We start from the raw sequence: 17,442 nt of genomic DNA on the forward strand, positions 1-17,442 counted from the left end.
AATCTCTCAATGAATTTCTGAAGCAATCATTGTAAAATTTTCTGAAATAACCTTTTGAGACATTTCGGAGAAATAGCTAGGAAAAATTCTGAATTAATCCCTGTAAGAAACTCTATGATTTCACGGAGAAAATTTTCGTGTGAACCTTTCTAATATATTTAATGAAACTATCCGAGAAATTTGGTAAGTAATCCTTGGGTGTTACTACTAGTTGGGAGTCATTTTTTATCTAAAATGCTGGTTACTCAGTGAATAACTTCGAGTAACCTTGATGATGCCCCCACTGCTCCTGAGTGGGGCAGGTACGAAGATACTCTATGTTCCAAGGAAATTAACCCGGGAGCGGTCGTGTCGTGTACTGAGTACACGCACCATGAAAAATGCACGCTTGTGGTACACAGCGTGAGCGCGGCGTCGCTGCAGGTAGTCAAAGACGAGACTGCTTGAGAGTTAAGGAAGTTTCCATTATGAAAAGTTCCTGGATCAACCAGAAATCGGAGAAAGGTCATTGGAATACTGTGCGCTTACCGCATTGGCTACATAGATACAGTGGTTTTTGAATTATCTTATCACCAATAAGGTGAACAACGCGAAACAATAATTATTTATCCAGCCGCAGTAATCCCCCTACACATATAGTTGCCCTCGAAGCAAAAATTCATTTGATACCCGTTTCGCAGAATGAGGTACATATTTATTTCATTGTAAACTAACGCCGAAATTCCACCGGCAAATGAAGCCCTCAGGAAACATTACGAAACGACCATGATGGTGCAACAAATTAAACTTCCAAAATTGATCTATCACTCCGCACTCGAAACGAATTCCAATTTCCCATCTGTTCACTTCAATGTGATGGCAATGGAACACCCCGAAACTTCTGCATGGGCACGTCGACCGCTATTACCGTACAATTTGTTCTAGCTCGTATCACACAAAGCCACCAGAACCGGACCAGCCGTCCGTCGTCAGTCGGTCAGTCAGTCAGTCGACCATCAGCATCCCGATTGTTCCAAATTTCGCCAGAATTCCCTCGGTCGTCATGACCGGCACCAAGTACCATCCAAACCAACTTTAAACGTCTGACCCCCACTTACACATTCTTCCCTCAATTCGCAGGTGGAAATGCGTGGCCTCACCGACGTCATCAAGTTCGACCACCAGGGCTTCCGAAGCGATTTCGTGCTGGACATTGTCGAGCTTGGGCCGCAGGGTTTGCGCAAGAGCGGCACGTGGAATTCCACGTCCGGAGTGAATTTCACCCGCAGCTACGGGGAACAGCAGAAGGAAATTGTCGAGATACTGCAGAACAAAACGCTCATCGTGACGACCATCCTGAGCTCGCCGTACTGCATGCGAAAGGACTCGGCCGAAAAGCTGACCGGGAACTCGCAGTTCGAGGGCTATGCCATCGATTTGATACATGAGGTTTCGAAAATACTAGGGTTTAACTACACGATCCGGTTGGCACCGGATGGGCGGTATGGCAGTCAGAACAAGGAGACACTGTAAGTATGCAGGTTAGATTTTAAATTGAGTTATTTTCTTTGTGGTTTTGCGATGATGGCTGCACTGTACGCATACTTGTCCCTTGAAACTGAGAAAACACGATGAAAGTTTCAAAAAGTGGTTGCTTTTTATGATGAAGCTGTGTTTATGTTTTCATAGTGATGTGTGAAATCACTACTCATATTTTCATGATTGAGATAATTTGAGGATTTTTTCCATATTTATAATTATCAAAAAATGCTACTTCTATAAGGCGTTGATAAGGCTCGAATTTCTTATGGAAAAACGGAGTCAAAAGACAACATGAGTGTAGCTTTACACTTTACTTACTTGATACTTGATACTTGATGGGCTACAACTCGTAGCGATGAGTCTATGCCGAATGAAGTATCCACCTCCACTGGACTCGGTCCTGGGCCAATCGCTTTCAGTCGCCCTGAACGTTTAGAGTCCTTAAGTCCGGAGCTGCAAAAAGCCAACGTGTGTGCGGCCTTCCACGAAGCCGACGACCCCTTCCTGGTTCTCTGCTGAATATAATTTTAGCTTGTCGCTCCTCCGGCATACGAGCTACGTGTCCAGCCCACCGCAGCCTGCCGTGTTGATTTCGCTTCACTATATCCATCTCTTTATATACCTGGTACAATTCGTAGTTCATGCGACGTTGCCTGATGCCGTCCTCCAGTTTACCGCCGAGTATTGTTCGCAGCACTTTGCGCTCTCCGATCAACTTCTTTCAACGTCCACGTTTCATGACCGTATAAAGCGACCGGAAGAATCAGAAACTTGTACAACGCGAGTTTTGTCTTCGTTTGCAGCCTGCGGGACTTCAGCTGGTTCCGCAGACCGAAAAAGGCCCGATTCGCAGCCGCAATCCGTCTTTTCTACTCACGGGTAACACCATTATCGCACGTCACTAGAGTACCAAGATCAACAAATTCATTCACAACTTCAAACTTTTCCCCACCTAGCACCACTTCGTCACCACTACCACGGCCGGACCGACGTTGAACACCAGCAATCATGTACTTAGTCTTTGTGGTGTTAATCGTAAGTCCAATCCTCGCAGGGCCCATATAGCCGAGGCGGTAAACGCACGGGTACTCAGCATGACCATGCTGAGGGTGACGGGTTCGATTCCCGGTCGGTCCAGGATCTTTTCGTAAAGGAAATTTCCTTGACTTCCTTGGGCATAGAGTATCTTCGTGCCTGCCACACGATATACACATGCAAAATGGTCATTGGCAGAGGAAGCTCTCAGTTAATAACTGTGGTAGTGCTCATAGAACACTAAGCTGAGAAGCAGGCTTTGTCCCATTGAGGACGTTACGCCAAGAAGAGAGAGAGAGAGAGAATTAGTAAATTAATGAGTAAGTTAATGAGAAATTACAGTTGGTCGGCGTCACAGGCACGTTCTTATCCTTTTGAGAAATGTGTGGCATTATATAAGAGATATACAGTAGGCCACTCCTTTGCTTTCAAAAACAAAAAATGGTAAAAGTTCACTGTTGAAAAACGATCCATATTTTTGAATTCGTCATTAGGGTGACCAACTTAATGATAAGGTGGTCCAAAAAATCAAGATTTTGCTAATATTTTTTTATATCATAACTTCTGAACCAGTTGACCAATTTTAAACTTTTTTTTGTTTGAAACTTATTGAATTCTGGTTTTTAGGAAAAATACGTTAAAGGGGCCAAGTTGTGTGTTTGTGCAAAAATTATGCAAACATATTTATTTTTCACGTTTTTATAGTCTTTGTACCAAAAGGAAACCCTGGTTTTATATTTTTATCAAAATATTCATGAAAGTTGGCGTTACATATAGAAACTATTAAAGGTGTATGTTTTTGTTAGTTTTCGAATAATGCATTTAAGAAAAAAAGATTTTTTTTTTCACATAAGACACTTTTTAACTCTCCAGTAGTCGCACTGTTTTATTTTGTACAACACGTTGAAAAAAACTTTCTTGTTGTACACTAGACCAACCCACATTTGTATGACGCGAGAAAAAGTTTTCAAAATTCACGAGGCACCCTCTAGAACCGTGCCTTTAGACGAGAAGAACAATCTGTGTAAGATTCAGCTCAATCGGTTGAAAACTGCTGAACTGTTGAAGCTGCCTATGATGTAGCATGCAAGCTATGACCGCCACAAACACGTGCTGCATATAACAACCGAGAGTAAACGGGAGAAGATGTCCTCATCCTGCTTTCGTTGGCCAAAACCGCAACTAAATTAAGTTCTATCGTGATATGATCTTTGACAAAGTTGTTCTTGTTGATACCCTAAACTACCATTCTTTCAATTTTGAACCAAATCGGCGTGCTGAATGAAAGACTGGAGGTCATCCAATTTCCCATATATTTGGACTGAACAAGAATCACATGCGAAAAACGCATATTTTCATGGGGATTTGCAAGACATGACTCGCAATCTTCCAAAAAAGCATATCTCAAAAACTAAAAACATGTATCTCTGATTTTTTAAATATTTTGCGCTAAATTTCCTGAGCTTTTTTAACATAATATCAAAATAAACCTTTGTCCCTAGACAATAACACAATTTGGCCCCTTCAACGTTCACAATTAGTTTTATTTCACGAGTTCGGCTGTGCAAATCTCGGTTTCTGAATTTTATCCGAGACTCAGCTGATAAGATGGTAGGTTGCTTGGCAACTGGGGGTGTTATACTGATTCTCGGCATTTTTAAGCAGAGATCTCATCGAAACATTTAGCTGACTATTTAGCTGTGCAAATCTCGGAATTTGTAAACCGAGATTCGGCATTCTAAATTAAGTGTGTATTTTTCTGAAAACTTGATTTTACTAGCTTTAACAATTGGTTCTTGATTTTTTGGACCATCTTCTCATAACATTGGTCACCCTAATGTCGGAATGAGAAACACGGTAAACTTCAAACCCACCAAGTATCGCGACATTCGGAGACACACTATAATGATTCTATGGAATAACTGTATAGTGAGTTGATGAGTGCTTTAGTACCCGTAACGTGGGTAGATCACCTCAGAATGGTGCGTTGCGGTGTAAGATCTACCAAATCAAATTTTGATCTTGATATTTACCGTATTTTTAAATATTCCAAGATCAAAGTTTGATGCTCTTTTCCTTGTTTTGTGGTATTTGTGTTTCAATGTACTGCTAATTAACATTTTATTTCAGCAGGATTCAGGTAAATGTATCGTACGATATGAATAATATTTTAAAAATATGTAACTGTGGCGAGCGTATCACTAATATGTAGCTTATTTGACGTAAGATGTTAATATTATTTTATATTTCAGATTATCAACCGAAAAATCTAGTAATTCAACCAAATGACGAGAGAACCAGGATGAATTGGGCAGACAACTGATTCGAAGCAGTCTAACAATGGTGTGCCTGAACGTTAACCAAGCGTATCCTTTGGAGTTTACCCTTCCACTAACAACAACCCAAATTCCCGTGACACCTAGGCCTGAGAGATCGTAGAGTTGTCTACATTTTTCATAGGTGTCCAAAACTAATCATCCTTTCCCATTCCTCAGCAGTCGCAAGGACGTGACCAGGACAGTGCTCGACCATTGGAGGATTGCGTCAGTCTTGTCTAAGAGTCAGAGATTAGTCCAAAATCTTTGTGCTTTGGTTCGGACGGGAAGGAGGCAACCCTCATAACAGCGGTCTAGGACTGTACCACCTACGAATTTGTGCGACTCGCTTAATGCTAATGCTAATGCTAGTGAGTTGATGAGTGCTTTAGTGAATAAGTGAGTGATGTAGTGAGTTGAGAAGTTAATGAGTGAGTGATGCTGTTAGTGAGTGAATCTGTGGGTAAAATAATGAGCATGTGAATGAATAAGTGAGAGACATAGTGAGTCAATAATTTATTGAATGAGTGAGTTAGTGAGTAAATCTTGTTAGTGAGTTAGTGAGCCTATTTGTGAGTGAGTGAATGTGTAAGTAAATGGTTTAATCAGTGAGAAAGCGTATGAGTGCGTGACTGATAATTAATGAGTATGACATCTGTAATAAATAAAGTTTACGAATAAAATTTAATAATAGATGGAAGATGCCGCGCCGTAACAGGTTCATAATCCCCATGCCAACCAATGCTATGTTGAGGTAGCAAGCATACTTTGATTTAAATCGTGCTAATCTCAGATCCAGTGGGTAGTTTTCTTTCCGTAGACAGCGTTGTTGTCTCAAAAAGCAGTTATACCAGTTTCGAATGTTGGTGCCGATATGAATTAGTATATTTACAGCAATACACTAACTTATGACATCACTTGCTTGCCAACTCACTCATTTTTTATTCCTCTTACTATCAGGTATCAGTAAATTAGCTCCAGAGGCACGTTTCCTCCATTTGGGAGCTTTGTGCCATAACTTACCAATTTACTTACTTGCCGATCCACTCACTTACAAGCTAAATCAACAAAATCCACTCACTCATCAAGTCACTTGGTGTCCAATTCAAAATCTCACTCCCTCATCCACATGTTCATACACAAAGTTACCTTGAAATCATTTACTAATCATCTCATCCACAATAACTTACAACTTACATATCGAACTTATTAATTCACTCGCTTATCAACTGACTTACGTACTTATTTTTCAACACATTCACAAAATCTCACTCATCAAGTCACAAATCTTTAATTCATTCACTCATTTGCTAACTTATCAATTCATTCACTCACTTATTTCGACGACATAACCTTATTTTACAGCTCTTTTAACAACTAGGGCACTACGTGGGCGATTCCAAAAGGCAGATACACTTACACTTTGTACAGGACCTAATTGTATTCTATTCTAATACTACTACATCGAACTGGTTACCTTTGCGCTGCTGTCACTGTTACACTATGTCCATGATCCATGAATGATGAGCACGAGGATGTTAATGTGTGGTTTTTGTTCCTTTTCCAGTTCGATTGGGATCCATTATGAGTTGCCGTTAGCCGATATCCAAGTTCTAGGGTCTGTAAGAGCATATGCTCGAATGAGGGTCAGGTGTCAGTCGCTCTCGGGGGGAAGAGCAACAGATGAAAAATTGCAAGTGTCGGGGCAGGGATCGAACCCATGACCATCCACTTGCTTGCAGATTTCGTTTCCGCCCCAGCCTAGAGTTCCAGTTTCGTTCCCGAATTTCTGTCGCTATCGGCTTTTGATGACATCGACGATAGAGCTCCATGTTGGAGATGGCCACCATGCATGAAATATATACCGCAGGCATCTATTGATGAAGACCTGCAGCAGTTGAGTGTTCTCCACTGATACACACCAGGTTTCACTGGCGTAAAGCAGCACGGATTACACGTTCGGGTTGAAAATACGGATTTTGGTGCGTCGACTAATCTGGTTGTTTTTCCATAAATTTCTTAAACTCACAAAAGCAGCCCTCGACTTCTTGTTTCGTGCACCGATATCGATCTTGGTACCGCCATTTGGCTACCAAGATATTGGAAGCTTTCAACATTCTCCACTGATTGCCCAGCTACCGTAAAGCTGGAAGGGTTGATCGTGTTTACATCCATGTTGACGTTGATGGTAAGACCTGCCGCTGAGAAACGATTGGCAAGATCATCGAGCTTGCTCTACATATCGGAGCGCCGTTGAGCTAGGAGAGCAACGTCATCAGCCAGTTCGAAATCATTTAGGTGCTCCATGATAATGGGCTGCCTCAGCAATCCACGATTTGGTTCACGGTCAATCGCACCTACCAGGATCTCGTCGATTACGATGAGAAACAGTAGCGGTGATAGTATACATCCTTGCTTCACTCCAGCAACGACCCGGATAGGATCGGACAAAACACCGTTGTGCAGTATTCTGCACGAAAATGCCTTGCACTGTGCTTCAATGAGGCCGATGATTTTCTCAGGGAGACCCTTGCGCCTGAGGATTTCCCACATGTTTCCGTCATTGAGACGGTCGAAAGCTTTTTCGTAATCAATGAACACCCGGTAGAGAGACTCTTGGAATTCCAGGATGTGCTCCACAATGATACGGAGCGTGACAATATGGTCCACACAGCATCGTCTGGCACGGAATCCTGCTGGATGCCGTCTGAGAGATGCGTCTTCTCCTTTATCTGGTTTAGGATCACTTTGCAGAGGACTTTGAGAATGATACAGAGTAACATGATGCCCCGCCAATTATCTTTATTATATAATTATTATATAATTATAATAATAATAATGTATTAATACAGTCAGGTCACCATTTTTGGGTTTCTTTTTTAAGACGCCTTGCATCCAGTCGGACGGAAATGTCGCATCTGTTAGTAATGGGTGGAAGCCAGGGTACCCGTGGCAGCTCGAGGTTAGAAGGTCACATTTTGAGGGATGGACAGGGTAAAGATTGGGCCAAAGGTTTCACTGCTGCTCGTCCAGGGATGAATCGCATCTTAGTCCTCCTAAGGCGACGTGAAACATCGTAGAGAAGATCACCGGCATTTGCGGCTCTCTCACTTCCGTCCCACGCTCTTTGGCCCGTCTACAGGAGCGCTTCACTTCCTTCTCGAGAGTCGAATAGCACTGACGGACTACGGCTTTGGCTCCTCGTGTTTTTGCTCGCTCTATCGTGGCTTTGGGGTTCCTTCGTTTCTTTATCTTCCTACTGGTGTAACCTGTGATCCTTTCTCTGGGTGCGTAGCTCACCCAAGTTATTTTCACCGACTATGACTATAAAGGCGTTCTTGATGGCGCTCCATTGTTCTTCTACACTTCCACCTTCATGAATATTCGCAGCACGATTCTCCGGCCCCTCGACGAAGGAGCTTTTCATCGCAGCGTCATCCAATCGGCGTGTATTGAACCAGCTCCGTCTCTATTTTCGGCTGAAGCAGATGTGGTCGATTTGATTTTCCGTGACGTCATCACGGGAAACCCATGTCACTTTGTGCTCTGGTCGATGAGGAAAGAGCGATCCCCCAATCACCATGTCATTGTTGCCACAAAACTCTACAAATAGCTCTCCGTTTTTGCTAATTTCTCCGAAACCATGACGTCCCATGACGTGCTCATAGTCCGAGTTGTAGGAATTAACCTTTGTGTTGAAGTCGTCCATGAGGATCTTGATAGCACCTTTTGGAATCTTACCTACGACAGTATTCAGTTGGCAGTAGTCTCTTTGTTTTGCATTTCGGCAGCATCGGTTGGCGCATAACATTGGATCACGGTAAAGTTTCGAACCCGTGTTCTGAATCTGGCCACAATTATCCTTTCATTAATAGGTTCCCACTTCATGCTTCATTAGCGTGAGGACGTGAGCGTTGAGCAGAAACCAACTCCACGGTGGCGAGGAGCGTGTTCACCTCGTAGGCACACAGAGTATAGCAGAATTTGACTCGACGCCAATCTGTGTTCTCCAAAGTTCGGCCAACTGACTTCGATCAGTCCTAGGATCTCAAGCTTCATACGGATTGCCTCATCAGTAGGTCGGCTCCAGAGGCATGTTCTCCTCCATTTGGGTAATTTGTGCCATCATTTGAGCTTAGAGTCCTTCCCTAATACTCCAACGTCGATCAGCCGCCCCTAACATGGGGAACAGATACTGTTGTGAACCACTCCTATTGGAGAACAGATGCTCAGGCTTCTCTATAGGCTTTAAGTTCCTAAAGTTCCCACCGGAGTTCTCTAAAGTTGCTCGTAATCTCCGGCCGGTACCACGAGATGGTGGAGATTGAAATATCTGGGTAGAGGCTAGTGATCTCAGTGATTTGAATTACGCGATAGCCAGGCTTTATCGTGTCAGCACATTCACTATTAATAATCTTTAGATTACAAAAAAGAAACGCAATTTCATTATTTGACAAATTATCATAATAAGTTTGTTCGTGAAGTTTCTCGATTGCTTCGAATAATCTCCACAACCGCCTACATCATTCATAAAGATTTTAATCCCTTGAATAAATAACGACTTCCCCACTGCTACTGACTCGGCTCCGACCACAGCCAAATTCGCTAACCACACGTACTCTATATGAACTTAATCACTACCAGTACCAGCAGCAGCTAACCTCATTCTCACAATGTTTTTTTTTCCTTCTTTCCTTCCTTTTCCCGAACCAGCGAATGGGACGGCATGATAAAGGAGCTGCTGGAGCAACGGGCGGACCTGGCCATCGCCGATCTCACCATCACCTTCGACCGCGAGCAGGTGGTGGACTTTACGATGCCATTCATGAATCTGGGCATTTCGGTGCTGTACCGAAAGCCGGTCAAACAGCCGCCGAATCTGTTCTCCTTCCTGTCGCCGCTGTCGCTGGACGTGTGGATCTACATGGCAACGGCTTATCTGGGCGTTTCCGTCCTGCTGTTCATCCTGGCACGGTGAGTTTCCTGGTCTAGTTTTTTTTTGTAATACCTGTGTCTATGAAGGACTAGTGCGGCCTAGTGCGACGCGAATAGCTGGCTAGAGCTGTTACAGCTACGGTGAATGGGATTTTTCGCGCGACCGGTGCATCTGATATACAGTGGGCAAAAGTAGACGAAAATTCGAAGAAAAATTGGAAAATACAGCACAAATCAGGCCAAACATGTCTAAAGGTCCTATCTACAGAAGGGAGGCTCTCTTTGGTTTCCCTCTCTTGCGTTAATATCTCAGCTGTTTATTGGTATTATGATTTTCTTCTTGCATTGAACGATGGTCAAAACAATCGTCTTTCGATTTGTACTGCAAAAATAATTGAAAAGTGTACCATTACATTGCAATAATTGAAAGAGAAAGTGAACAGAGCCTCTCAAATGCAGATAGGACCTATTAAAATGTTTGGCCTGAAATGGAGTACGAGGCAAAAAAAATGAGAAAAAACAAAAAAATGGAACATTTTCAGACATTTTGCCCATTGTGCGACAGTGTGAATGCACCATGGTCAGTGATGACATGAAAGGAGCGAAAACACTGCGAATTAATGGCTTGTGGATAACAGTGACTGTAATTTACACCCCGAAACGAATCAATGACGACGGCGACTCGAGATACTGGACCGACGATGACGACGACCGCAGGACTGGACTCTAATCAGAAAGCCCAACAAAATGTTACCTGATGAGTTGGGTGTAACAAAATTATAACATATTGTAACGATTTTTTGTTTTATTTTTATGAAACATTTATTATTTACCTATTGTCGCGCTTATCTTTTATTAGAGTCCGGTGGCGATTGCACGCCTGCAGGGCCACAGTGACACTCGAAGGGCAAAACAAAAGGAAATATGTTCCCGCCAACAAAAAGCCTACGAGTTTTACAAAGTGATAGATGCTTTTGAATGTATTTGTGGTAAGAAAATAGCAAGAAAAAGAAAATAGGAAATAGAAATAAATCGATTTTTGGAAATATTAAAATATTAAAAAGTTTAGCTTTCTAATCGTTATATACATTTATCAATTCATTCCATGAATTCATATAAAAAATCTCCAAGCATTTCTTCAGATATTTCTCCAGAGAATCTTTCAGAAAACCATCCAGACTATTTTTAATAATTTCTGTTAAGAATTTTAAGATTTTTTGAAAAATTCCATCAGAAATTTTTGCAGGCATTTCTTTTATAAAACTCATAGTTTTCTTTAGCATTTTTGCCAGAGTTTTCTCGAGATCACCCCAGAAAAATCTATTTTCGAAAACCTTCTGTAATTTTTTCCATGGATTGCTTTAGAAAATCCTCCCAAAATTCCGCAAGTCTTCCACCGATTCCTTGAGAAAAATATTTTAGAACATCTTCCAATGATTGCTTTAGAAACACTTCAGAATATCCACCTGAGGTTTCTTCAAGAATTCAGGATTTTCCTGATATTCCTCTAAAGATTTATTCGAGAGTACTTTGGGAGATTTCTACAGGAATTCTACAGAAGATTTTTGTGGAAATATCTCCCGAGACATCTTTAGAATATGAAAGTTTTGTTGAGGAATTGTTCCAGATATTGTCACACGGATTTTCCAGGGAGTTCTTTCAGAAAGTGCAATAAAATAAATATTGTAAAAATTATTTTAGAATCTCTGAAAGAATTTCTAAAGATGTCTCTCGAGAATTGTCTACAGTAGTCCCATGAAAAACTGCTGATGATACCTTTTGAGATTCCTAGAAGAAATTCTGAGAAATGTTCTGGATGAATTCCTGAACGAAAAATCCTGCATCAATTTCTGGAGTATCTCTGGAGGAATTCCTGAAGGAACTTCTAGACACGTCCCCTCAATTTCAAGATAAAAAAAACAAGAGAAGCTTCTGGAGGAAATCTGGAAGTTATATCGACGAATTGTTTAGTATAATTTTTAGAGCAAATCCTGAGGAAACCCCAAGAGAAATTTCTGAAGGAATCTTTCGAAAAATATCAACAGAAATCCCTGCAGAAATTACAAAAAGCTACGCCAGGTGCTGGCGAAATTCTTGAAAAAGTTTTTCAATAAATCTCTGAGCGTTCTCTGGAGGATTTTTTAAGGAATTCATGCAAAAACTCTGAAAATACCTCTGGAGGAACTCGTGGAAAATGTTCTTATACAATTTATGAAGGAAATCTTACAGAAATGAAAATATCTCCAGAGGAATTCACTAGTTGTTAATAGAAGAATCATCTGAAAATGAAAATAATTTTTCCAAACGAGTATTTTGAAGGATTAGTGGTATAAGTGGAGAACTTTCTGCAGGTATTCGAAGAAGTATTTTTTTAAATACATAGGAAATTCCAAAGAGTAGCTTCTACAATAATTTCTAAAATATCAACCGAAAGAAATTCTTAAAGCGTCACTGAAGGAAAGTTTAAATAAATTCTAAGCAATCTATGAAAAAATACAAAGAAGAACTTATGGAGAAATGCTGGGAGGGATTTCTAAAAGAACCACTTTAAAAGACCATAGAAGGGTTTCTAAATAAACACACGAGAGAATTAATGAATAAATATAGAGTAATAGCTGGCAGAGGAAAGTTTCATCATAATATCTGAAAGAGTTCCTGGAAAAATTCTGGATTTTCAAAAGAATTTTTGAAAAAATCTCTTGATCTCTGTAAAAAAAATCTCCTAAAGTTGTATTTTTTGCAACAATCTTTGGAAGATTTCCCGGAAAAATCCCTAAATAAATTTCTGGAAGAAATTCTCCAAATATTTCGAGAAGAATTCCTGGAGATTTCCAGGAGTGAGTTCTGATAAAATTTCTTCAGACATGTTTGAAAAAATATATGAAGTAAGTAATACATGTAGCAATCCTTGTAAGAATTTCTTATGAAATCCCTGAGAGGAATCCCTGGGAAAATTTTCAAAAAAAAAAAACTCATGGACAGGAATGCATCCTACATGGATACCTGGAGGAGTTCCTGTGACAATCTTCTATCAATACAAATTCCAGGAATATTTTGAAAAAAATACTGAAATAGAAAAGTGAAACCATCTCGGCAGGACTCCTATTTTGGACAATTTCTGCTATAACTCAGCCAATTTCGAACCAATTGACACAATTTTTGGAACGCGGTTAGATACGTATAGTAGAAAATGTCAAGTCAATTGGTTTGAAATTGACTGAGTTATGATAAACAGTGCCCAAAATGCCGGCCGTTACCCAAGTGGCTTACTAGCCTATTTCGATGGCATTTCAGTAATTTGTTCGATCATAAAGACTGTCCCAGGAAGTATGGACGCACCTAGTCTTCAGTTAACTGGGCCTGATCGATGGTTCTTGTTTCGGGCTTCGTTTTGGCTGTTTCTGCTTACTATAAGATCGGCAATTCAAACGTTCTTTGCCACGATGATCATTGGAATTCAAAATGGTAACTTTTTTATCATACCCCGCTCTTTGTAAGTTAGACGTTTTTTTTTTTTTTCTTGCGCTCAAATACCTTCATTGTTTGTTTTCCCAAACGAGGGTTAGTAGGATTTTTATTTTTTACCCAATTTATGCCTATGCTTAAACGTGTTATCCCCACCGTGTTTGCTGATTGCTGCTTGCACGGTTTTCTCACTTACTCCCACCATATTTTGCTCATTTCCTTAGTGATCTTTCAAGCTCCGTTCTTCGTTTGTGCACATTTTTTCAATGATGTTCGGCTGAAAGTTCATGTATTTTGAAACAAATTGTTGGAATCGCAAAAATCGCTATACAAATGCTGAGAAAATAGGTTGACCAACAGGATGCAGCTTTCAAAAAGAACTAGTCATCATTAGTTTTGAAATGCCAGTATTTTCTTTATGCGTCCATACTTTCTGGACCGGTCTTTATCTTTATTATCCTCATAAATCTTTACGAAATTGTCTAACAATTATTTTGTCTTTTGTGAATCCTTCCGACAAAACATTGAAAATTTGTCGGAAACATCTCTAGATTTTTTTTTTAATTCCTAGAGTAATCTCTTTGGGCGTTCTTTTGTGCATTATTTAGAGATTTTGGGACAACTCTTAAAAAAATTTGCAAAATAATTCAATAGAAAAAGAATACGGAAATTTCTTTGTAGGTTCCTTCTTCAATTGAACTAGTATTTTTATAATCTTGGCTTCGGCAGTTTTTCAAGACTTCTTTGAGTGTTTTTTTAAAATTTGCTCAGCAATTCATTTGGGAATGACCAGCCTATAAACCCGAATTTTAGTGACGAAATAACGCATCTTCAAAAAACATAGACAGGAAACTCTGATACTTTTAAATGCATCTTTTTATTGAATGCATAATTTTTGAAAATTGTTCATGAATCAGCCAGGAATTTCACGAAAGCATGAATTTTTAAAACTGTGCCCATATAAAGTCAACGGAAATTTCAATCGATCGTTAAGAATTCCTTTCGCTATTCGGTAATTTCTATGCAAACTCCCAAGATTCTCCTTTTTTTGGCAGAAATTGAGAATTTTTTTCAAATATTTTTTTAAGAAATTCAGATTTTTTTGAGAATTTTAAGATTTTTTTTTTCGCAAATTAAGAAAATCTCATATGAACTTGTAAAGGGATTTGCAAAGCTGCAAATTCACAATAGAATTTCAGAAGGAATTATTGAACAAATTGAAAAAGAAATAAGTCCTGAAAAGTTCTAAAAACATGCCAAAAGAATTCTTACGAGTACTGTTTGATAAATTCCCAAAAAATGCAGAATTTCCATAAAATTTTCACCAATTAAATTATAAAAAATAATGCCCGAATAAATTTGGAAAGATTCAACAATTTCCAAAGAAACTTCTTGGAAAAATTTCAAAAGTGCTGCCGTAAAAATGATCAAAGAAATAACAAAGAAATTTGTAAATAAATCTCCCAGGGAATTTCCATCTAACATACCTGAATAAAGATTTTAAATTGTTTGCACAAGAATGGTGTTTTCGAAGGAGATGCCGTAGAAACATCTAAATAAGTAACCGTAGGTGTTTATATAGAAAATTCTGAAAAAAAAAACACAACGAAATTGCAAAAGGAATCCTTACAGAAATTGCTGAGTAAACCGGCGATATGAGTAAGTAATAAAGAAATCCAAAGGAATTTTCAATAAATTTGCTGGAGAAATTTTCAAAGAAATTATCAGAAATCAAATTTCGAAAAGCAAAATTGGAAAGGAATTTCTGATATTGTGGAATCAATTCAAATGCAAAAAATTCTAAGAAAAATCACTGAAATATCCAAACAAATAATTGAAGAAGTTTATAGAGAAATCTAAAAAAATGATGAAGGTATTTTTAAAGGAATCATTCAAAAATTTTACCGTAACAATTTTCAAAGAAAATCTGTACAATTGACGACGAACTTTCCTAAGTAGGTTAAAAAAAAGTCCCAATGAAATTGCCGAAACAACCGCTCAAGGAATTTACAAATAAATCGCTAGAGAAATCTAATTACAATAAGAGTTTTCAAAATTATGGCCGAAAGTTTGCTCAAATCGATCACCAATTTAACTGGCGTATGAATTTTCTAAAAATTCCTAGAGGTATTGCCAAAGGAAAAATCCTGAGAAATTCTTAAGGAACGTGCTGAATAAATTTCTATAGATATAAACGAAAGCATTTATTAAAGAATTGCAGGGGAGTAGACCAGAAAAAACTGCCTAAGAATTAGGAAAGTACTAACCAAAGGAATTGGCGGTAATATTGCCCAAACTTTATTCTTAAATAACGTCTTAAGAAACCCAAAATAAGAAATTCCAGAATAAATCCAGGAAATACTCCTGGAAAAACTCCACGAGGAATTCCAGGAGGAATTCCTGAACAAAAACCAAGGAAAAATCCTGGAGCAATTCCAAGAAATATTCCTGGAGGAATTCCCAGAGGAATTCCTGGAAGAATTTCTTGAAAATTCCTTGAAAAATCCCTGTAGGAATTCCAAAAGGAATTCCTGAAGGAATTCCAGGAGGAATTCCAGAAGGAATTCCAGGAGCAATTCCAGAAGGAATTCCAGGAGCAATTCCAGAAGGAATTCCAGGACGAATTCCAGAAGGAATTCCAGGAACAATTCCAGAAGGAATTCCAGGAGGAATTCCAGAAAGAATTCCAGGAGGAATTCCAGAAGGAATTCCAGGAGCAATTCCAGAAGGAATTCCAGGAGGAATTCCAGAAGGAATTCCAGGAGGAATTCCAGAAGGAATTCCAGGAGCAATTCCAGCAGGAATTCCAAGAGGAATTCCAGCAGGAATTCCAAGAGGTATTCCAGCAGGAATTCCAAGAGGAATTCCAGAAGGAATTCCAAGAGGAATTCCAGAAGGAATTCCAAGAGGAATTCCAGAAGGAATTCCAAGAGGAATTCCAGAAGGAATTCCAGAAGGAATTCCAAGAGGAATTCCAGAAGGAATTCCAAGAGGAATTCCAGAAGGAATTCCAAGAGGAATTCCAGAAGGAATTCCAAGAGGAATTCCAGAAGGAATTCCAAGAGGAATTCCAGAAGGAATTCCAAGAGGAATTCCAGAAGGAACTCCAAGAGGTATTCCAGAAGGAACTCCAAGAGGAATTCCAGAAGGAATTCCAAGAGGAATTCCAGAAGAAATTCCAAGAGGTATTCCAGAAGGAACTCCAAGAGGAATTCCAGAAGGAATTCCAAGAGAAATTCCAGAAGAAATTCCAAGAGGAATTCCAGAAGGAATTCCAAGAGGAATTCCAGAAGGAATTCCAAGAGGAATTCCAGAAGGAATTCCAAGAGGAATTCCAGAAGGAATTCCAAGAGGAATTCCAGAAGGAATTCCAAGAGGAATTCCAGAAGGAATTCCAAGAGGAATTCCAGAAGGAATTCCAAGAGGAATTCCAGAAGGAATTCCAAGAGGAATTCCAGAAGGAATTCCAAGAGGAATTCCAGAAGGAATTCCAAGAGGAATTCCAGAAGGAATTCCAAGAGGAATTCCAGAAGGAATTCCAAGAGGAATTCCAGAAGGAATTCCAAGAGGAATTCCAGAAGGAATTCCAAGAGGAATTCCAGAAGGAATTCCAAGAGGAATTCCAGAAGGAATTCCAAGAGGAATTCCAGAAGGAATTCCAAGAGGAAATCCAGAAGGAATTCCAAGAGGAATTCCAGAAGGAATTCCAAGAGGAATTCCAGAAGGAATTCCAAGAGGAATTCCAGAAGGAATTCCAAGAGGAATTCCAGAAGGAATTCCAAGAGGAATTCCAGAAGGAATTCCAAGAGGAATTCCAGAAGGAATTCCAAGAGGAATTCCAGAAGGAATTCCAAGAGGAATTCCAGAAGGAATTCCAAGAGGAATTCCAGAAGGAATTCCAAGAGGAATTCCAGAAGGAATTCCAAGAGGAATTCCAGAAGGAATTCCAGAAGGAATTCCAAGAGGAATTCCAGAAGGAATTCCAAGAGGAATTCCAGAAGGAATTCTAAGAGGAATTCCAGAAGATATTCCGAGAGGAATTCCAGAAGGAATTCCAGGAGGAATTCCAGAAGGAATTCCAGGAGGAATTCCAGAAGGAATTCCAGGAGGAATTCCAGAAGGAATTCCAGGAGGAATTCCAGGACAAATTCCAGAACGAATTTCAGGAAAA

At 39.7% G+C, this 17,442-nt stretch overlaps 1 protein-coding gene across 4 annotated transcripts in view; it reads left to right on the forward strand.

The window, feature by feature from the left end:
• Nucleotides 1-17,442, forward strand: part of LOC115260031 (glutamate receptor ionotropic, kainate 2-like) — an 882,928-nt gene that overhangs the window by 726,375 nt on the left and 139,111 nt on the right. For all 4 annotated transcript variants that reach the window (XM_062845093.1, XM_062845094.1, XM_062845095.1 and 1 more), the window contains exons 10-11: nucleotides 1,120-1,508; nucleotides 9,585-9,845. In XM_062845093.1, the coding sequence (XP_062701077.1) occupies nucleotides 1,120-1,508; nucleotides 9,585-9,845 (650 nt within the window). The remainder of the gene's footprint in view (nucleotides 1-1,119; nucleotides 1,509-9,584; nucleotides 9,846-17,442) is intronic.

Source organism: Aedes albopictus, chromosome 1, assembly GCF_035046485.1.
Source record: "Aedes albopictus strain Foshan chromosome 1, AalbF5, whole genome shotgun sequence".
Classification (NCBI taxonomy): Eukaryota; Metazoa; Arthropoda; class Insecta; order Diptera; family Culicidae; genus Aedes; species Aedes albopictus.